At 44.5% G+C, this 23,234-nt stretch overlaps 1 protein-coding gene across 1 annotated transcript in view; it reads right to left on the bottom strand.

Moving 5' to 3' along the window:
- LOC137562044 (extracellular calcium-sensing receptor-like) overlaps positions 1–21,912 on the bottom strand; it is a 46,908-nt gene extending 24,996 nt beyond the window's left edge. The window contains exons 1-2 of the mRNA XM_068273385.1: positions 21,671–21,912; positions 13,331–13,622 (exon numbers count right to left, since the gene is read on the bottom strand). Of these exons, the coding sequence (XP_068129486.1) occupies positions 13,331–13,622; positions 21,671–21,912 (534 nt within the window). The remainder of the gene's footprint in view (positions 1–13,330; positions 13,623–21,670) is intronic.
- Between the last annotated feature and the right edge of the window lie 1,322 nt (positions 21,913–23,234).

Below are 23,234 nucleotides of genomic sequence, written 5' to 3'. Positions count from 1 at the left end.
TGCGAGTCACCAGATAATAAAGTCTTTATAAAGGTAACTCACTGACTCTCAGAACCCGAAGATACCGGGCGTAACTCAAAATATGATAGGCAACAATGCTTAAAATTCCAAAAATCAGACTGGTGCCCTGAAAATCTTTCAGGATGAGGCATCCTGGGCTCACTAACTACAGGGGATGACACTGATGCATTGGTCTTTTGAAGTCAGGTCACTACCTCAGACAATAAATTAATTTGTGTCTGTTGTGTGTTGACCGTATTGGTAAGATCGTTAACGGCTGTGGTCAACAGTTTGACCTGAGTGCATAGTGTCTCCATAGACATTTTTGGCCTGCTGTTCTGTAACGATTGGTGTAGCAAACAGAAGTCTGGTTATTGTTTGATCTGCAGTATCACCAATAAATCAGACACTATACCTGATTATATGGTGATCTGCAGAATCACCAATAATGCAAGTATAGCTAACAAGGTAATAGCAAGTGTACAGTGCTTGGTGCAACAGTAATACTGATTAGTTTTTGGCAGAACCTCACCAGAGGAGCTGTGGGTACTATCAGTAAGGAACCTCACCAGTGACAAGGGCTCACTGGTGAGTAGAGTGGTCAGACAGATCGATTCGGCAACAGACAGGAGGATACAGTACAGAATCGGCAGGCAGAAGGATAGAGGTATTTCAGGCAGAGTGAGCAACAGGATCAGATGGGCAAAAGTACAGAATCTTTTAGCGTAAGAGTAGTCAGAAGAGAGACAGAGTCATACACAGATAATCAAGCAATAATAACAGTAGTAATAACAATTCCTAGTCTTGTGTGAACTCCCTGGTTTCCTCCCAGATCAAAGCACACCGGGACTATCTAAGGTCTGAGTGCTCACACGAAGCATTCGCAACAGCAGACAGTTTGCAAGTGATTCCCAGAGGCTTAAGAAGTGGAGGAGACCCCTCGGCCACGCACATGCCATTCAGCCAATCCGAGCTGCCGAGAGTCTCCTCCGACGTCAGCCGACCGGCAGGTCAGCTGACGCGCCTCCTCCCCGCATAAAGGTCCCATCTGTGCGCGCACGCGAGCGACAAAGCCACCCTATGAGCCACTGACAATCCCCTCGGGGTGCTATATGCCGGAGGGACAGGAGAAACGCCCGACAGGGAAACCGAAGCAGCATCCTGACTGCCCGCCGCTGCGTCTCCACAGAATGTTACAGGTCTTTTTGAATAAAAAAATCTTGTTTCCACTGTTATTCTTTTCTTCATGAAAGAGAAGGTTCCCTATTTTTGAATGGAGTCCTGTATATAATTAAATATATACTCCAAAAACCATGTGTCAAAATTGAAAAATCTTTATTATAACACAATCACATACAAATAAAATCAATAAAATGCCCCCATATGTCCCACAATAAGAGGACCGCCAAGGAAATTCTAATAATCAAGTAGTCACATATATTAATCCATAAACCACCATGCAGACATGGCCAGCCAACAACAATAATAAAGTGCTCAGTGCAAAAGAAGCAGCTACTAACAATAAATCATTTCACCTGTGTAAAAACAATGGTAAGGATTGCGGACTGCGATACACACCCAGAAATCCGGATATGCGTCCCAGTCCACAATCTGTGCAACTCCAAAACCTATCTAATGATATAATACAAAATATTGTGCAAAACATACAATAAAGTGCGTTACAGTCAATGGCTGAAATGGCTTACATGTGGATAGAGTGGTCCTGGCGTGGGGGTAAATCGTGCCTTACGCGCTCGCAGGACTGCTGTCCGCTTCAATCGAGGCTAACCAAGGTGAAGATCAATGAACTGCAAATAAAAATCACTGAAATAGACCAGAAAAAGTGGGTAGAAACATTTATGACTAAATTGAAAAAGGACATATCAAGGATAGAGGCGGATATCTTGAAGAACAAAAAAACAAAATTAGAAAGAGACAGGAAAGATTATTTAATGAAAAGAGCATATAGATGGCACCATAGGGGGAACCCCAAAGGCCAACAACTATGGAGACGGCAGCGGAAACCCAGAGGGCCCCCGGTACAACCACAACAACCGTCCCCCTCAGGGCAGTTAGAGGAGACAAGTCAAAGTGCCATCTCCATCTCAGACTCCAGTGATTGCCCAGATTCAGAATGGGAAAACCAGGAACAGAGCATTAGACAAAGGGTTCAAATAAATCAATCAGGAGGAGGCAACAATTCAAAGAAAACCTACAGTAATCCAAATAGAAGGAATCCCAATAGAAACAAGGGCAGAGAAGATAGAATGGAGGAAGAGGAGGATGACACTGAGGTACTTAAAATTATTAATTTGTCTGAGAGGGTTTTAACACGAGAGGAGGAGGGGGTCCTTAAGAGGGGTTTGTCCTTTGCTCCAACTAATCAATTTGATAAATTTGAAGTAATCAAGGACTTGTATCTTTTTTGTAGACGCCTAACACTCAGAAAAATGTACGACAAGCCCACAAAGGAAATGGTCGAACTTGAGATCCTTTTTCCTAATTACCAGGACCAACAGGCAATGCAGGATCTTTTGAGCCTCCTTGATGAAAATGAAACTTCAATAAAGGTGGGTACAACTCCATTCAAACCTACCTCCAAATTTCTACCTGCTTTGTCGATATGTCCTGAAATAAGGGTCTTCTTTGAACTTGTAAGCCATGATCTAGAATTAGTGCAAGTAAATCATATAAAAGGCTATCAGAATCTAACATTTAAAGAAAGAAGAGCACTGGTGGATCTCAAAAAAGATCGAAAAATACAAATTAAAGAAGCAGATAAGGGGGGTAACGTTGTGGTGTGGCCCACCGACATGTACATCAAAGAAGCAGAAAGACAGCTGGGAAATACAAATTTCTATAAGAAGTTGAGAAATAACCCAACGAAACTGTATCAAGGGGAGCTGAAAGGGATCCTGCAAAAGGCTAGAGACTGTAACATCATAAATTCCAATGAGTACAAATTCATGTGGAATGAATGGCCGACAACTCCAACTTTTTATATGTTGCCTAAGGTCCATAAGAGTAGAGAGCACCCGCCCGGGAGACCGATAATTTCGGGTATAGGAGGATTAAGTGAAAAATGCAGTCAATATGTGGACTTTTTTCTCCAGACATATGTCACAGGCCTGGAGTCTTATTTGAGAGACACCGGTGACCTCCTGTCCAGAGTTAGTAATCTAAGTTTACCAGACAACGTTTTACTGGTCACATGTGATGTGGAATCGTTGTATTCCAACATTGGCCATAGGGAAGGTATTGGAGCTGTGGAGTATTTTTTACAAATGGACAGTACAGCGAACAGGGAGAGAAATCGGTTTCTCTTGGAGCTTTTGGAATTTATTTTGACCAGAAATTTTTTTCTCTTTGACCACCAATATTATTTACAGACAAGAGGTGTGGCCATGGGCATTAAATGCGCACCAGCCGTGGCAAACCTGTTTTTGGGGTGATGGGAGAGAGACGGTGTGGGGGGAGTCGATGGAGCGGTACCACCCCCATATTTTGGGGTGGTATCGCTTCATCGACGACCTGTTAATTTTTTTGGCAGGGGCCCGCATCAGTCTGTCGAGAATTTTTGGATGCCCTCAATAAGAACAGTCTGAACATCAAATTGACGTATCAGATCTCTGATGAGGAGGTGGAATTTTTGGATATAAAGTTGAAAAAGAGTCCCACTGGAATCTTACAAACAACAATTTTTAGAAAACCCACGGCAACCAATAGTCTTTTGAGCTTTGATTCACATCACACAAGAAACTTGAAACTAAACATCCCGACAGGCCAATTTATACGCCTTAGGAGAAATTGCTCCACGGAAGAGGCGTTTGAAGCAGAAAGTAACAAGATGCGGGCAAGATTCCAAAGGAGGGGGTACCCTCGTAAATGCCTTTAGATCGCAAAAAGAAGGGCAAAAGCTACACCTAGGGAAGGATTGCTAGTACCCAAACTGAAAAACGAGGATCAGAAGAAATTGACACGATTTGTCACCCCATACAACAATGCTTGGAAAGAGATATATAAGGTCCTTGAAAAACATTGGAGTATCCTACAGAATGACAAGTTATTGAAACAATGTATTACAGACCATCCCAGTATTACAGCCAAGCGAGCACCCACCCTTAAAAGCATTTTGAGTCGGAGCCACTTCTCTAGGGAAAATTATGTCTCCAATTTGAAGGGGAGCCACAGATGTGGAATATGCTCGGTGTGCCCATGGATGATCACGAGTAAAACATTTACGAGCGCTAAAACTGGTAAGTTATACGAAATTAGAGATTTTATAAACTGTCAGACGAAAGGAGTTATATATTTACTAGAATGTCCTTGTAAAAAACAATATATAGGACAAACAAAAAATCAGCTAAAATTACGTCTACAAAAACATATTTCTACAATTAAACTAGCAGAACGTGACAGGAGAGAGGGGAAAACATTAACCACAGTGGCAGAACATGCCCTGGATTACCATAACAGCGACTTGAGAGGATGGACCTTTAAGGGCATACAACATGTGAAGCACAGTGAGAGAGGTGGAAATATATCCGTGATCTTACTGAAAAAAGAGCTTAGGTGGATACACGACCTTAAAACCCAAAGACCATGGGGCCTCAATGAGGATTATAATTATGGTTGCTTTCTAAAATAAAATGAGGGGTTTTTTAATGATTTGATTCCTTCTTTTCTCATATTTTGTAGAAAGTACTACTTTCCAGCTAGGTGGCATGTGTGGGAGGTGAGTATCAGATGATGTCTCTATTGGTTGTGGTCACTAAAGTAGCAAGGCTTTGATTTATGATAATAGTGTTTGGGGTCATTGTGGTGAGTACAATGACCACCACCTCTGAAAGTAAGTATCAGAGGACACTTTCGGTTTGGTGTGTATGTCTACAATTACTTGCATGTTTCACTGTATGATAGCAATTGGTGCTTTTGAGGGCCTTCTTTGTACAAAGATTTACACTAGGAGGTACTGGTTGAGCCAAATTGGTCTGTTTGTGAGTAACAGAACTAATATGGACAGCATGGGCACTCTTTGATAAAGATTGTAATTCACGCTTTTCCTTGAGAACATTGCACTCTGGGACTTCAGTCTAAATAGGACGGATCTGTCTGTGAGTAGCAGATCCGTCAGGCACAGCATACACCTGGGGATGCATGAGAGATATATATACATGAATCAATAAATGTAGTGACACTAATTGCAATCTATTGTTTTAAGTTTCTTTTTTTAGATCTTTAATGCTATTCAACATCCTAAACACTTGATGGCAGCATAGCATCAAATATGATCTCTTGGAGACAAGTGACTTCAATCGTGGGATTCGTCTGACACATAATGTTTATATTGTATGATTGTGATCAATTGTTTATTATTTTATTTTTTCTGTGTAAAATTCATGTGCATATTGATATGCTTGTTTATTTAATATATCCAGCTTGGTTGTTCAATGACAGGGAAATGGAACGCATGTTGAGGACAGCCTGGAACGCACTGTCGCACTTGTGAGCGACGAGCGTATCCAGAGGACGTGTAGTGACGTCATACGCATAGTGACGCTGAACGCGGACATTGGGCCGCATTGCGCATGCGCAAAATAGATCCCAGGAAGTGATAGGACCATGCTGAACAGCGTGTTAGTTACGCGCTGGGCGGCAGGGTCATAGTACGTGGCCGCGTACGTTAACCAGGGTCCCGCCCCACGCCCGGTGGACATTTAAGCTGCTCACATCCAGTTTTTAATTAGCCTCGATTGAAGCGGACAGCAGTCCTGCGAGCGCGTAAGGCACGATTTACCCCCACGCCAGGACCACTCTATCCACATGTAAGCCATTTCAGCCATTGACTGTAACGCACTTTATTGTATGTTTTGCACAATATTTTGTATTATATCATTAGATAGGTTTTGGAGTTGCACAGATTGTGGACTGGGACGCATATCCGGATTTCTGGGTGTGTATCGCAGTCCGCAATCCTTACCATTGTTTTTACACAGGTGAAATGATTTATTGTTAGTAGCTGCTTCTTTTGCACTGAGCACTTTATTATTGTTGTTGGCTGGCCATGTCTGCATGGTGGTTTATGGATTAATATATGTGACTACTTGATTATTAGAATTTCCTTGGCGGTCCTCTTATTGTGGGACATATGGGGGCATTTTATTGATTTTATTTGTATGTGATTGTGTTATAATAAAGATTTTTCAATTTTGACACATGGTTTTTGGAGTATATATTTAATTATATACAGGACTCCATTCAAAAATAGGGAACCTTCTCTTTCATGAAGAAAATATGTACGTTTGTCCCTAGAGTGGAGAACCGTGAATGATAATGTGATAGTGCTCGTTCCATAGATCCACTGTTATTCTTAACATATCTGGCAAATTCGGTGTTTATACCATGTGAGGGGGCTTTGCTATTAACCACTAAAGTCGGCAGATTTTGACAGGTTTTTAATCATGAATACTTTTTCTATTTGAAATTTTAAAATCGATTTTATCAAAAACTAAATGTTCTCTTTGTATTTTTGTTGTAGGCACATCTCACCTTTATAATCCATGCAATTTTGGTGATTGTAGCATGCATGGGGGCTTTGCTATTAACGTTATATTCTAATCCGTGATCATGGCCATTCTACATTCAATCACGGCTAAACTCCTAATCAAATTGAAAATCCCTTTTCAAATCCAGATCACGATCACGTCCTATCCAGATTTTGATACTGCTGTGGCCGGATTTACACGAATCATGATTGGGGGTATCCGAGCAACCTTGGCTGCTAGACCCCCAAATTACATCTCCTTCCGAGTTGCGACAACTCGGTGGGGGAATAGTATTTAACGCCACCTGGGAGTTAAGCAGCAGCAGGGAGAGACGTTATTCATCTCTCCATGCGCCAAACTGAGCGGCGCCGACATGGTAGTAGAGTGAAGTCTCTGGATAACATAGAGCCTTCTCACTCATAATCTATCCAGTTATTCATGTGCTATACCTGGTTGTAGTTATTCGTCCTGCTAGGTTGAAGTTATTTGACCTGCTAAATGCAGACTCATGCATGTGCAGCACGGATGTGCTCCTCTCTGGGGAATGGGGAGTGTGGAAGACCTAGCAGTACAAATAACTTTAACTGGGCATGGTGCAGGAATGCCAGGATAGACTATGGCCCAGGAAGGCTCTAAGATATCCAGAGCCTTCCCTCTACTTAAAGGAGTCATCAGGCAACATGTTACAAAATGAGTGCTAATTACCGAGGGCATCCTCCAGCTCCAAGCTCCCAGGACGTCCCTCGCCGCAGCTCGGCAGCCAGCCATTTGCCGGAACTCCGACCCGGTCCCCGGCAATGACGTCAGAGCGAGATCGCTCTGTACTGCACCTGCGCGAGCGGCACTGTCAATCACCGACACGTGGGCTGGAGCGGACTGCGCAGGCGAACGGCTGGCTGCAGAGTTCCGGCGAGGGACATCCTGGGAGCTTGGAGCTGGAGGAAGCCTCCGGTAAGTAGCACTCATTTTGTAACATGTTGCCTGATGACTCCTTTAAGCAGAGGTAACTGTTGGAGACAGGTCTGCTGGTCCTAGTAGTGCACCGACTATAACCCAATAATCCTTCACCACCACTACTGGCATCTAGCATCCACTACTGCCCCCTGTATAAGGTCTCAGTGCAGAATCAGTGTTTTTTTGCTCACTTAACTGTCAATAAACTACCTCAGCCTGACCATAGAGACTGGAAAACCATGATCGCCTGCAATCCCACGAATGTGCGCACAAGTACGGCGGCCACTACACACCACTACACAAATATTGCTGCCAAGAGGACCAACATTTATGTCCTGGAGATGTCAACTATCAAAAACAATGATGTGCTTACCTGATGTTATCACTAAAGCTCTTTGTGGTTATTTGTGGGCCGTACAATGCAGAGTTTCATTTGTTAGTGTGAACCGGGCCTAACCCTTACATTACCTTACCGCGGTGTATGCACACCGGATGTTTTAAAGCACTTAATTCCACAAATTTAGGAATGTACTGGGATTTCTGCCGTTTAGAGATTAAAGCATGACTCTGCGTCAACTACGTAATTTTTGGTAGAACTTTTGCCATAGATCCCCCTTCGGCATGCCACGGTTTAGATGTTATGCCCCTTAAAACAACTTTTCTATCACTTTTGTGAGGTAGAAAGGATAGGCTGTGGCGAGTGCACTACATACATAAGCCGTGAAACAACATGCAATGATAAGGGTGCAACACCTGGTTGAACTCGATGGACGTATGTCTTTTTTCAACCAAAATAACTATGTAACTATGTAACCCGGAACCAAAATGTAGAAGTTCATTCAATAATGCATCAAGAGAGAAAGCAATTCCAGGAGCAATGCATCCAATATAAAACTCAACTTTTAATCATCTTCTTTAAAAGACCATGATAATGGCATAAAAAGATACACATGGAATCAAATATACTTATCAGGCCATTGCAGTAGAAAAGAGGTGCGGAGGTGTAGTTGACGGCCGTTTCGCCCCAAGATCAGGGCTTTCGTTTGGTCTCAAGAAAGCCCGGATCTTGGGGCGAAACGGCCGTCGACTACACCTCCGCACCTCTTTTCTACTGCAATGGCCTGATAAGTATATTTACTTCCATGTGTATCTTTTTATGCCGTTATCATGGTCTTTTAAAGAAGATGATTAAAAGTTGAGTTTTATATTGGATGAGTTGCTCCTGGAATCGCTTTCTCTCTTGATGCATTACGGTTTTAAAATTTACCTGCCCATTGAAGTTTATAGCGGTTTGCCAGATTCTCATGTTTGCAAACTTTTGCGGAAATTCACGTTCAAAGTTCGCGAACTGAAAATTTGATGTTCGGGCCATCACTACTCCCCTTTTTATGGGCTCCTTCCAGTTTTCAGCCCCCTATTCTAGGTGCCCATTGGGTAGAATCCACCCTAGGCCACAGTAGCCTTTGCAGAAAACCAGCTCAGAGTGTGCAATAATTAAAGTACCTCCATATCTTTTCCTATTTGCTCAGTTAAAATAATTGAAAAAAGTCTGGATTTATGGTCAAGTATAGTCACAAAGAAAATACACGTACTTTTTAATTCTAAGGTTTTGCCTATCAGGACTAAAAAGGATTGTGCCTATTCTGTGATAATCTAGCAAGACAATGGCACCAATTGTGGTGGTTAATTGCAACATTGTTATCTATGCTAAGACCAAATTTGCTAGGTATATTATGGAGAATAGTGAAAGCCCGTAAAAAAAACTCAACCTTGACCCTCTACATCACAGTCAGCAGACACAGGGCAGCCAATCAGGCTGCACTCCCTCCTGGAGCCCCCCCCCCCTTATCTAAGGCAGCTGCGTCCGCCATTATCTCACTCGGTGTGACTGCAGTAATTAGAGAAGGGAGAGGAACCTGCTGTAGACATAGGGAAAGATTAGTTAGGCTGTTGTTAGGCTTATTAGCTTGCTCCTTGCTGATACTTATTGCTAAGAAGCACCCCAAAATAGCTTTTTTGAGAGCTAATGTTCTTTTGGTGTGTTTTTTTTTTTGTGTTGCCCACTGACACTTGCATACACAGCCCTGTCAGTGGCAGCTGGCCCTTGGTAATTGCTATACTGTGCAAGGCCCTGCACATTCAGTGACTACCTTTTCCCTGCACCTGTGTGGGACAGCTCCATATTAGTAATACCAGTCACAGCATACCTGTTCATGTTTACTGCACCTGAGTAACAGCACACAGCACGCAGTGTTATATATACCAGTCACTGCATACCTGTTCATGGTACCTGTGTGTGTGACAGCTGCACATTTGTAATACTAGTCACTGCATACCTGTTCACGGTACCTGTGTGTGTGACAGCTACACATTTGTAACACTTGTCACTGCATACCTGTCCACGGTACCTGTGTGTGTGACAGCTGCACATTTGTAATACTAGTCACTGCATACCTGTTCACGGTGCCTATGTGTGTGACAGCTGCACATTTGTAATACTATTCACTGCATACCCATTCACGGTACCTGTGTGTGTGACAGCTGCACATTTGTAATACTAGTCACTGCATACCTGTTCATGGTACCTGTGTGTGTGCCAGCTGCACATTTGTAATACTAGTCACTTGAAAACCGCCATGGCCTGCACTCTTGCCATGGTGCTCACCAGTCCAGCATGGCCGTCACTACACAAACAGCTGTGTGCGGTGCATTACACAGTGAGTTTGGTGTGTCAGTGTGAAACAGTACACTAATTATGCTACCTGATTGATGTATACACATGCAAGATGTTTTAAAGCACTTTATGCCTCCAATTTAGCATTGCAATGTGATATTTGCCCTTTAAACGATGCTTTGTGTCAAATCCAGATTTTTCCCCGGGACTTTTGGTGTGTATCCCATTCCGCCATGCCCCCCTCCAGGTGTTAGACCCCTTGAAACATCTTTTCCATCACTTTTGTGGCCAGCATAAATGTTTCTAGTTTTCAAAGTTTGCCTCCCCATTGAAGTCTATTGTGGTTCGCAAAGTTCGCGCAAACTTTAAGGTTCGCAAACCTAAAATCGGAGGTTCGAGCCATCTGTAATTTTGGCCAGCCTCCCTGCTCGCTGTATACTATTTTGGCAGTTAGACGGACCAACTGCCATGCACAAAGTTCTTCTGAAAATGAAGAAAACTCTGAGAACCTCCGATGAGGAGGTGGGCTAGTCCAGGATCTGTCGATTCTGTCTCATTTCTACTACCCACTGTAAGTGACAGCAACATAGGAGAAAAGTAATTTATGGCTCGTTTTACTCTGGAAGAAACATACTTCTTATTTGTATGTGTTTACATGTTTTTTAAATTTTATGGTTGTCACGACAGTGGTCCTTTAACTGATGTCACCAAGGCAATATAAAAAAAAATGCTTCTTTATTTCTGCAGGCTAATACCCTTTTGTATGTAAAGGAGCCTGTTCCAAGCTGCATAGAAATTGCATAAAATCTGCATGCAAACAGGAACAATTAGGGTCTCATTGATAATCCCTAGTGCCAAAATGGAAGTTTGGAGTGAGATGGATGGTAGACCAGAGGCACTTCATGGGCTTGATTCACTAAACCGTGATAACTCCTATCACTGCCGTTTTCACGCGCATTTTTGCATTTGCATTTTCGAACGCAATTGCAAGTTTTTGTGTGAAAACTCGCGATTGCGTGTGCAAATTCATGATCACGCGCAAATGCAAAAACGCGCAAAAACAGCCGTGATATGAGTTATCATGGTTTAGTGAATAAACCCCATCTGTGTGAAAACTGAAAAGTAGCCTCAACAGACCTGCAGTTGTGAGCCGAGGAGGAACATACGTGCAGCACGGTGTCATAGCAGACAGCACGGTGTCATAGCAGGCAGCACGGTGTCATAGCAGGCAGCACGGTGTCATAGCAGGCAGCACGGTGTCGTAGTGGATAGCACTATCGCCTTGCAGCACGGTGCCCCATTAGGATTCCAGCCAGGGCACTATCTGGGCAGAGTTTGTATGTTTTCCCCGTGTCTGTGTGGGTTTCCTCTGGTCACTCCGGTTTCTACCCACATCCCAAAACATACACATAAGTTCATTGACTTCCCCCTAAATTGGCCCTAGACTCAGATGGATATATGACTATGGTAGGGATTAGATCAGGCATGGGCAAACTTGGCCCTCCAGCTGTTGAGGAACTACAAGTCCCACAATGCATTGCAGGAGTCTGACCGCCACAGTCATGACTCATAAAGGCAAATGCATTGTGGGATTTGTAGTTCCTTAACAGCTGGAGGGCCAAGTTTGCCCATGCCTGAATTAGGTTGTGAGCTCCTCTGTGGGACAGTTAGTGAGAAGACTAATAATAATAATTACCAATAATCTTATCTTCGTTACCTCAGCCAAGCAATCAGTCTGTAGAATCTTATGCGTTCCATGCAAACTTGGTCCATCCCTGGTGAATGGTCCAGGCTTTATCTTATGTTACATCTATGCACTTAGGCCTATATACAGCATACAAGTTATAGAAAGTTAGTAATACAAGTCGAGTTGAGATGAAAGGTGGAAGTCAGAAGTGGCTCTTTGGAGCCCATGTCAGCTATTTTATACTAGCCTCTAAAGAGTTAACTGTGACGTCATCCAGCAGGGACGGTCCAGTCCCCATCGCATGCAATCGGCTGATAACAGCATGTGATGGATGACCCTATCCACGCCTGCTCAGATGGGAATAGCCAAATATGGCGTTTCCTCTCCTAGTACCCTGAAATGAGGTCTTATGTACCTATTGTTTAATATACTTGTGAGAATATTTTCATAACAATGGCTCCTTTTGCACTGGATATCTCTGATACAGCCTTGGAAATCCCAGTACCATGTTCTACTAAAAATCAGAACTGTCTTTATTTTGCTGTAAGAGAAATTCTGCTTAAAGAGACCCTCTGCCGATCAAGTCCTTTTACTAAACCTAGTTAGGTAAAGTAACTGAGGCCTCCGAATTCAAGCATATCATACTTAAATTCTAACAAAAGGCAGCCTGGGGGGAAAACTCCCCCCTTCCCCCTGGCCAGTTCTCCCCTGCCATGAAACTAGTGCTGCAATACAAGAGTACACATACACTACAGAATGACTTGTGCACCAATCAAATGTCACAAAGCAATTTAACAATAACAGAATTTCACTTTAGAGTAGATTTTACTGTTTAGCGAGTGTTAAGATATTAACCACTTTATCCACAAGTCAGTAGATATACGTCCTCTGTGACTTCATCTAAGCCACAGGATCGGGCTTGCTCCTGTGCACATTTCTGGCACTATCTGATGCAGCACTAATTGGTGAACAGGAATATATGTTTCCTGAGCTAATGAGATTGATTTTTACTATTAAAAATACTTTTATTTTCTCATTCATAGTGAAAAATACACTCTGTAGCATTATTTCAGATTCAAATATCTTCACCATAAATTGTGACCGGAACATAATCAAAGTTTTGTGATAAGCAGTAAGAATAGCCAAACAAAATTGGTGTTTCTTATCTACAGTAGCACTTTTTATTTTTAAACTGGAATTGGTAAACTGAGAAATAAATGTTTTTTTTCTATTTTTTTCTTTGTTTTCCCATTAAAATGCATAGAAAACAAAATTGTTAGAGGGAAAAAATGGCATACAATGAAAGCCTAGTTTGTCTTAGAAAACAATGCATATATTTGATTTCTGTGTCCTAAGTAGGGATAAAGTTATTTCTGATTAAATAAGGACATAGCTAAACTGCCAAAACTGCTCTGGTCAATAAGTGGGAAACAAGGTCTGAATGCGAAGTGGTTAAAGTATCTCTCTTACCTGAGGATATCTTAAAGCACCTAAAACATTTGCCAGGATAATGGAGTTGGAAGACACGACGGATCCCAAAACGGCAGTGAAAGGAGATTTAGAACGACATTGATAGTTGGGGACAGGCGAGCTGGACTCTGTGAGGATTTCCAAGGCTCCTTGTAGCTCGTAGTGTGGAACATTACAGGTGTCATAAACATGGTACCCTAAGGTGATGTTAGGCAAAAGGTCTAGATTCATATTAATCTCTTCTACAGCAAAGAAGAAGGTCTGAGCCAACTGGTAAAGGTCCAAATTGAATCTTAAAAACCAAACACAAGTTGTTGTTTTTTTAACAAGAGATAATTATTTTACATTTGTAACATAGATTGCAGGCAAATAAAGGGAACCCAAAGTGAAAGACAGAGGGAGGCTGACATATTGCCTGGCTGTCCTGCTAATCCTCTGCCTCTATGAGTGATTCAGGCACTACTAACCAGAAAGTTTAGCAGGAAAGCCAGGCAACTGGTATTGTATAAAAGGAAATAAATATGGCAGCCTCCATATATCTCTCACCTCAGGTTCCTTTAAAGAGAAACTCCAACCAAGAATTGAACTTTATCCCAATCAGTAGCTGATACCCCCTTTTACATGAGAAATAGAATGCTTTTCACAAACAGACCATCAGGGGGCGCTGTGTGACTGATTTTGTGCTGAAACCCCTCCCACAAGAAGCTCTGAGTACCGCGGTACTCAGGGCAAACTGCCACAATGTAACAATGTTCACAGACAGGAAATGGCTGTTTACAGCTGTCTGTAACAGCCAGAGCAGCTAGAGACAGCTACATAACCTGCCCACAGTAACAACGTCACCATGTAATACATGTCAGAATGTGAATCAGGGAGAGGAAAGATTTTACAATGAGCAAACACTGACTAAATCATTTATACATAATAATTGTAAAAATGAAGCACTTTTTTTATTACATTATTTTCACTGGGGTTCCTCTTTAAGCAAAAAAAAAAAAAAGTTTTACTGTGTAAATGTAAGTTTAAAATTGTGCTTTTTGACTAGAGTGAAGGCCGGGTGGGTGGCTATGATTCAAATTTCCTAATTATTCTGATTAACCTAATTATTCTGGTTACCTGTTGAGGAAGGTGGCATTGAGAATTTTGTCTATGGTTTGATCACAGATCTGACATATTTTATGATTTATTTTAATGTAACTGTGTTTTATGAAAATACATTTTTGTCAATATTGTTTGCAGAGGCGCAGGAGTTATTTTATTACACTGGGGCCCATATGCAATAACGTTTTTCTCCTGAGTTTTCTCCTAGATGATATTTTTAAACTTGTCAATACAATTCCTTTTAAGCCACCAAAAAGCAATACATTCTCAAAATAATTTGATAGTACTTTTACCATTTACTTTTTGGTACTTTTTTTGAGTTGAAAAGTACTGGAAAGTTATTTTAACTATTTGACATTCCTGGACGTGAAACTCACGTCCAGGAAGCCATGTGCGCTCCTGCGCGTCCACGCGGCCGATCGCGCGCGTGCACGCGCGCTCCCGGCCGGCGGTTTGTTAGCCAGTGAATCAGTGAATCGGGCAACGGTGCCCGATCACTGATTCCTCTCCCCCGCAGAAAAAGCGACAGCTTCTCTCGGAAGCTACGCTTTTTCTGCTTCCTATGTCGCTCTAAGCGTACGTGGTACGCTTAGAGTGACGTCACAGTAAACAACTCATGGCTGCCATCTTGTGGCCAAAAAGTAAACTACATCTAAATGTTAATTAAAAATAAAAATACACATATATTTCCAAAAAATAATACAATTTCAATCCCACCCTCCCAAAAATGCCCACATAAAATGTTTAATTAAAAAAGACAAAAAAAACATTACAATAAAAAAAAAAAACACAAATATTTACCTAAGGGTCTAAACTTTTTAAATATCTATGTAAAGATGAAATATTTCTTTTTTTTTTTTTAATTATAAGCTTGTAAATAGTGATGAATGCAAAACGGAAAAAATGCACTTTTATTTCCAAATAAAATATTGTCGCCATACATTGTGATAGGGACATAATTTAAATGGTGTAATAACCGGGACAAATGGGCATATACAATACGTGGGTTTTAATTATGGAGGCATGTATTATTTTAAAACTATAATTGCCGAAAAGTGAGAAATAATGATTTGTTTCCGTTTTTTTCTTATTCTTCCTTTTAAAATGCATTTACAGTAAAGTGGCTCTTAGTAAAATGTACCCCCCAAAGAAAGCCTAATTGGTGGCGGAAAAAACAAGATATAGATCAGTTCATTGTGATAAGTAGTAATAAAGTTATAGGCTAATGAATGGGAGGTGAACATTGTTCGGATGCATGAAGCGAAAAACGACTGAATGCGAACTGGTTAAACAGAAGATGAAATATGATCTCCTAGGAGAAAACTCAGGAGAAAAAGGGAATTGCATTTGGGCCTGTGTATCTATCTATGGTGGGGATGTGAGTAACCCCACTTACTCTATGCAGCCAACTTGATTACTTGATTAACAAGCGCTACAACTCACAATTTTATTAGTTTTATGATTCAAATTTTCCTATTTGATTTTGAGGTACAGAAAAATGGCAAACAGGCAGTTAAAGTTTAAGATATTCCATGTTTTAGGAAGATGGTGTCGAAGAAAAATGTGTTCATCAACTAAACGGGTGGATCAACTGCTAGTGCTATTGAAGCATATTGTACTGTTGATAGTGAGATAGAGATAAAAAGTTCAGTAGGTCGTCACCACTCTGTATGAGAGGAGAAGAAGCATTAAAGTGGGCCTGAGCTCAGAGCAAAGGAAAACATGTCATTGTCACAGCTAATAGAAATCCTGCAATAAATGGGCAGTGTGCTTACTTCCGGCTTTCATGGAAGCAGACACAGGGTTAACATCTTGTGTTTATAAATTAGCCGCTCTGCCGAGGCTGCAGAGATTTCTGATCTGACACGGCTGAGAGATCAAATTACAATTTCAATTAGTCACAGATGAGAGTGAATTAGACAGGCTAAACTGTCTGAATACATACAGGGCTTGATTCACTAACTGGCGCTAAGCCGGTTAGTGTGGCTTATCTAAGGTTAGTGTACCTTATCTGAGTTAGTGTGCCTTATCTGAGGTTAGTGTGCCTTATCTGAGGTTAGTGTGTCTTATCTGAGGTTAGTGTGCCTTATCTGAGGTTAGTGTGCCTTATCTGAGGTTAGTGTGCCTTATCTGAGGTTAGTGTGCCTCATGTGAGGTTAGTGTGCCTTATCTGAGGTTAGTGTGCCTTATTTGAGGTTAGTGTGCCGTATCTGAGTTAGTGTGCCTTATCTGAGGTTAGTGTGCCTTATCTGAGTTAGTGTGCCTTATCTGAGGTTAGTGTGCCTTATCTGAGGTTAGTGTGCCTTATCTGAGGTTAGTGTGCCTTATCTGAGGTTAGTGTGCCTTATCTGAGTTAGTGTGCCTTATCTGAGGTTAGTGGGCCTCATCTGAGTTAGTGTGCCTTATCTGAGGTTACTGTGCCTTTATCTGATCTTAGTGCCCCTTAAGTAGCTTTGTGCACACTAAAAGATGCACAAAGCTACATCGCGCACTGCACGATAACATCGCACCCGCTATACTGTACATGATGCGAAATTAAGGTCGCATAGGATGCGATCTAAACGGCGCATCAGTGCACCATCATCATCATATCCTATGGGACCTTATGGTCGCATCATATACAGTATAGCGGGTGTGACGATATCGTCACACCGCGCGCAAGGACTGACGCATTACCCTGTGCGTGCTGTGCGCAGTGCAGTGCGCAATGTAGCTTTGTGCATCTTTTAGTGTGCACAAAGCTACTTAACACTAAGTTCAGATAAGGCACACTAACCTCAGATAAGGCCCACTAACCTCAGTTAAGGCACACTAACCTCAGATAAGGTTAACGCTGTAGTTTGTGCCCACTAAGTGATAAAGCACACTAACCGGCTTAGTGCCAGTTAGTGAATCAAGGCCACAGTATGCATTTATCTATGTTTTCCTTCTGTCCTGTGCAAGAGTTCCGGCCCACTTTAAAGGGAAGGTCCAAGCAAAATAAAAAAATGAGTTTCACTTACCTGGGGCTTCTACCAGCCCCATGCAGCCATCCTGTGCCCTCGTAGTCACTCACTGCTGCTCCAGTCCCCCGCTGGCAGCTTGCCGACCCCTGAGGTCGGCGGGCCACATTGCGTACATTTTTACGCATTCCTGCCAGTGCAGGAACATTAACACATACATTGTTACGCATTACTGGTTCAATGCATACAAATTTACGCATTGAACCAGTACTGCGTAAAAATGTATGTGTTAATGTTCCTGCGCAAGCGGGAATGCGTAAAAATGTACGCAATGCGGCCCGCCGACCTCCGAGGTCGGCAAGCTGCCAGCGGGGGACTGGAGCAGCAGTGAGTGACTACGAGGGCACAGGATGGCTGCATGGGGCTGGTAGAAGCCCCAGGTAAGTGAAACTCATTTTTTTATTTTGCGTGAACCTTCCCTTTAAAGGCCAATTTCCACTTCAAAAGGCAAATGTATAACCCATGTGATTTTCTGGTGCGTTTGATATGCAATGTTTGGTATGATTGGAAAGTCCCATTTAGCTGTACCGCATGATACAGGAACACACTTGCGGCAGAAATGCATGGTGCAGTGTATACATGATTCCAGAGAGAGGAGTCGCATTGTACTAGATGTACTAGTAGGAACAAAGAACCCCAATTGACATGACTGAAAATGTATTGTTGATGTTGAATTTGGCAAAAGACCAGCTCTTCAGAAATCAGGTCAAGGCGTATCCAGTGGAAACAGGCTTTAAAGAGAAACCGTGACCAAGAATAGAACTTAATCCCAATCAGTAGCTGATATCCCCTTTCCCATGAGAAAACGTTTCCTCTTCACAAACGGATCATTGGGGGGCCTCTGTATGGCTAATTTTGTGGTAAAACTACTCCCACAAATTATGTCAATGCCTCACAGTACTGAGGTACTGACATCACACAGTAGGAGCCTTGTTGCATTGTGGGAAATAACAGCTGTTTACAACGGTCAAAAAAGCAAGCACCATCGCTTTCCAGTGACATCACCTGCCAGCAGTAAAAATGTCACCATGTGATAAATGTCAGAATGTAAATCAGGAAGAGGAAAGATTTAACAATGGGCAAAAACTGACTAAATAATTTATACATAATTACTGTAAAAACTAAGCATTTTTTTATAACACTATTTCAAAGTGGATGCTGAACTGCACACTTGTTGTGCCCTGTACAATAAACGTGTCGTGCCAGAAGCTTACGATTGTCAGTAAAATGTTGTGCTTAAATCAATTATTGCTTGGTGAGGTACAAAAAGAAGAAACAGAGAGCCTGATATAGGAACAAATTGTATACGAAATGGATAAAGTAGAACTGGTAAATAAAGTTACGGTAAAGTAATACTAACATGGGTTACAAGGCAACCCATTTTTTCCCGAAACATAAGTTAGAGCCATAGATCAAAGCATACAAATTTTGCTTTGAATATGAGGCAGTTGTAAGCACGGACACCAGAATAGCAGTTCTGCCTGTTTGGCATGGTTACAATAGCATGACCAGTTATTACTACTAATACTGTGGTCCACGGTGGCGTATCTAGTTGGGTGCGGCATGGGCGTCATGCCTGCCCCTGAGCTGCGCTGCTCTGCGATATCTGCTCCTGTGCTGCACCCCATGTCTGCCCCTGTTCTGCGTCCCCATGCCTGCCCCTGTGCTGTGCCCGATGCCTGCCCCTGTGCTTCGCCCCCATGCCTGCCCCTGCGCTGCGCTGCCATACCTGCCCCTGTGCTGCACCTCATGCCTGCCCCTGTGCTGCGTCCTCATGCCTTCCCCTGCACTACCATAACTACCCATATGCTGCACCCCATGCCTGCCCCTGTGCTGCACCCCCATGCTTGCCTCTGTGCTTCGCTGCCATACCTGCCCCTGTGCTGTGCCCCATGCCTGCCCCTGTGCTGCGCCTCATGCCTGCCCCTGTGCTGCGCCCCCATGCCTGCCTCTGCACTGCGCTGCCATACCTGCCCCTGTGCTGTGCCCCATGCCTGCCCCTGTGCTGCGCCTCATGCGTGCCCCTGTGCTGTGCCCCATGCCTGCCCCTGTGCTGCCATACCTGCCACTATGCTGCGCCCCATGCCTGCCCCTGTGCTGCGCTGCCATACCTGCCCCTGTGCTGCACTGCCATAACTGCCCCTGTGCTGCGCCCCATTCCTGCCCCTGTGCTACGCTGCCATACCTGCCCCTGTGCTGCGCCCGATGCCTGCCCCTGTGCTGCGCCCGATGCCTGCCCCTGTGCTGCGCCCCCATGCCTGCCTCTGTGCTGTGCCCCCATGCCTGCCCCTGCGCTGCCATACCTGCCCCTATGCTGAACCTCATGCCTGCCCCTGTGCTGCTCCCCCATGCCTGCCTCTGCGCTGCCATACCTGCCCCTGTGCTGTGCCCCATGCCTGCCCCTGTGCTGCGCCTCATGCCTGCCCCTGTGCTGCGCCCCCATGTCTGCCTGTGCGCTGCGCTGCCTTACCTGCCCCTGTGCTGTGCCCCATGCCTGCCCCTGTGCTGCGCCTCATGCCTGCCCCTGTGCTGCGCCCCCATGCCTGCCTCTGCACTGCGCTGCCATACCTGTCCCTGTGCTGTGCCCCATGCCTGCCCTTGTGCTGCGCCTCATGCGTGCCCCTGTGCTGTGCCCCATGCCTGCCCCTGTGCTGCCATACCTGCCACTATGCTGCACGCCATGCCTGCCCCTGCGCTGCGCTGCCATACCTGCCCCTGTGCTGCACTGCCATAACTGCCCCTGTGCTGCGCCCCATTCCTGCCCCTGTGCTACGCTGCCATACCTGCCCCTGTGCTGCGCCCGATGCCTGCCCCTGTGCTGCACCCGATGCCTGCCCCTGTGCTGCACCCCCATGCCTGCCTCTGTGCTGTGCCCCCATGCCTGCCCCTGCGCTGCCATACCTGCCCCTATGCTGCACCCCATGCCTGCCCCTGTGCTGCTCCCCCATGCCTGCCTCTGTGCTGCCATACCTGCCCCTGTGCTGTGCCCCATGCCTGCCCCTGTGCTGCGCCTCATGCCTGCCCCTGTGCCGGGGCCCCATGTCTGCCTCTGCGCTGCGCTGCCTTACCTGCCCCTGTGCTGTGCCCCATGCCTGCCCCTGTGCTGCGCCTCATGCCTGCCCCTGTGCTGCGCCCCCATGCCTGCCTCTGCACTGCGCTGCCATACCTGCCCCTGTGCTGTGCCCCATGCCTGCCCCTGTGCTGCGCCTCATGCGTGCCCCTGTGCTGTGCCCCCATGCCTGCCCCTGTGCTGCCATACCTGCCACTATGCTGCGCCCCATGCCTGCCCCTGCGCTGCGCTGCCATACCTGCCCCTGTGCTACACTGCCATAACTGCCCCTGTGCTGCGCCCCATTCCTGCCCCTGTGCTACGCTGCCATACCTGCCCCTGTGCTGCGCCCGATGCCTGCCCCTGTGCTGCGCCCGATGCCTGCCCCTGTGCTGCGCCCCCATGCCTGCCTCTGTGCTGTGCCCCCACGCCTGCCCCTGCGCTGCCATACCTGCCCCTATGCTGCACCCCATGCCTGCCCCTGTGCTGCGCCCCCATGCCTGCCTCTGCGCTGCCATACCTGCCCCTGTGCTGCACTGCCATACCTGCCCTGTGCTGTGCCCCATGCCTGCCCCTGTGCTGCGCTGCCATACCTGCCCCTGTGCTGCGCCCCATGCCTGCCCTTGTGCTGCACTGCCATGCCTGACCTTTTTGTTATCTGGGAAACATGGCTACTTAATTTATGTATATAGGTCTTGCTTGGCTATTAAATTATTCTAGCTTAACGCACCTGGCATGGAAATATTCAATTATTTTATCTGGAATCATGAGACTATTTATTGGCCCATATCCGATGAACATTTCTACCTGAGTTTCCTCCTAGGTGATATTTTCACAACTTGTAAATATTTTTTTTTTAAACCAACACAATAATCTGCCTTTTCAACTATTGAAAAAACATAGTGTCATTTTTTTTTTTTTTTTTTTTACAAAAGCGCGTTTTTGTGGCTCCATAGGAAAGAATTGTAGAATGTGGATCACACACAGTATGCAGGCAAAAGACAACATTCTGTGAAATTTTAAAATGGTACAATGCAAATCAAAGAGAGCAAGATTTTCGTTAAGTGCTCTTTTTCGTGTGTTTTACAATTATGCGACAAAATTCAAGTGATTTAAACAAGTCTTCTCCAAGTCTAATACAAACTATTTATTGACAAAAATAAAATAATTAAAAAACCACAAACTTACGTTGTACAACTGGCCCTGGGTGGTTTAGTAAAGAAAGAAATGTTTTGATAAACTTTTTCAGAAAGGATCGGTAACAAGACTCCCACCATCAGATCCCCGAACTTGTTCATCCCCTCCAGGTCTGACATTGTCGGCAGCTGACATCTCTGTCCCTCAAACATCTGAACTTTACTGCAGAAGAACAGAGTGATGATCCTCACAATCTGTATATGAAGACGGGTGGCAATTGGCAGTGTGAACATCTCAGAGCTGAAGATGCAGCAGTTCAGTCTACGTATAATAATATACACTCTGAAGTCCTCCTCTATTTATAGCTAAAATGTTTGGTTGCTTTCATCACCCATATAGCAGGAATGAGTTATACCTACTAAGACACTTTGCAATTAAAATAAAGGCCTTTCTCAAGGGGTCCTGCAAGAATTACAGGTAATTACTTTCCCAAATGAAAAATTATTCCTGCAGTAATTATTGAGATGTGATTTCTCCAGTGCAGAGAAAGTGAAGAATCTTGTGCACAGGACAGGTAATGACTTCACAGTTGACTATTAATCTCCAGTTAGTACTGTATTTTTAAAAACATAAGACACACATTTTCTCTCTCCAAAAATACAGTTTGGACCAGCGCCAGGAGTCCTATGTGTCCACCCCTACAAGCAGCGTGCCAAGTAGTGTTGGGTGAACATCCAGATGTTCGGGGTGGTTCGGCCGAACATGCCCCCGATATTCGGCATGTTCGGGCCGAACCCCGAACCCAACCCGAACATGTCCCTTTGGGGCCCCCTATAGGGTCCCAGCATAAAGGGAGAGCATGCCCCGAGCGCGGGGGGGGGGGGGGTCGGAAATGCCCCCCACCCCTCCCCGCTAACCTCTCCCTTCTGCTGGACCCTATAAAATTACATTGAAGTCCCCCAAAGTACCTGGCAGGAGGAGGGCAGGAAGCGGGCAGCCGGAGATCACAGGCGCTAGTACCATCTGGTACTTCCGCCCTCTCTCTGACACACTTCCTGTTTACATTTGTAAGTCGCGTCAAGAGAGAGCAGAAGTACCGCGATGACGTGTATGAGGGTACGCGTCATCTACATGATAACTGGAAGAAGCTCCACAAGACGCCCCTGCACCATGTGCACAACAGATTTAGAATTTTTTTCCGATGGTTTTTGTCCTCTAGACCTAGGTGCACATTATGGTCGGGTGCATCTTATGGTGCAAAAAATATGGTAATTCATGGAGTGTTCTAAAGTTTGCTAAAGGGTGTTTTTGTTTTCATTCAATGTTGTCCTGAGTCTCCAGTGGGGATGAGCGAGATTTGTATGTTTTCTCCTGTTGCAAATCCACCCTTTTTTGGTTACCAAAGAAAAGCCCAGTGATTCGTCATGTGGTGGCTTTCTGGCTGAACAAGCACGGGCAAACCCAAGAAGTGGTACAACACCAAAATTTAGATGGGAAGCATGGAATGAACATCTCCTGAGTGGATAATTTGGTTTTCCCAGGATGCACAGCAAGGCCCAGCTGCCAATAAGAAGAGAGCCCACCATAGGTTAATATTAAGGAAACAGGAAACTTG

The sequence above is a fragment of the Hyperolius riggenbachi genome, chromosome 3 (genome assembly GCF_040937935.1).
Source record: "Hyperolius riggenbachi isolate aHypRig1 chromosome 3, aHypRig1.pri, whole genome shotgun sequence".
Lineage (NCBI taxonomy): Eukaryota > Metazoa > Chordata > Amphibia > Anura > Hyperoliidae > Hyperolius > Hyperolius riggenbachi.
The sequence above is the reverse complement of the archived record's forward strand: the minus strand, read 5'-3'. Positions and strand labels throughout refer to the sequence as shown.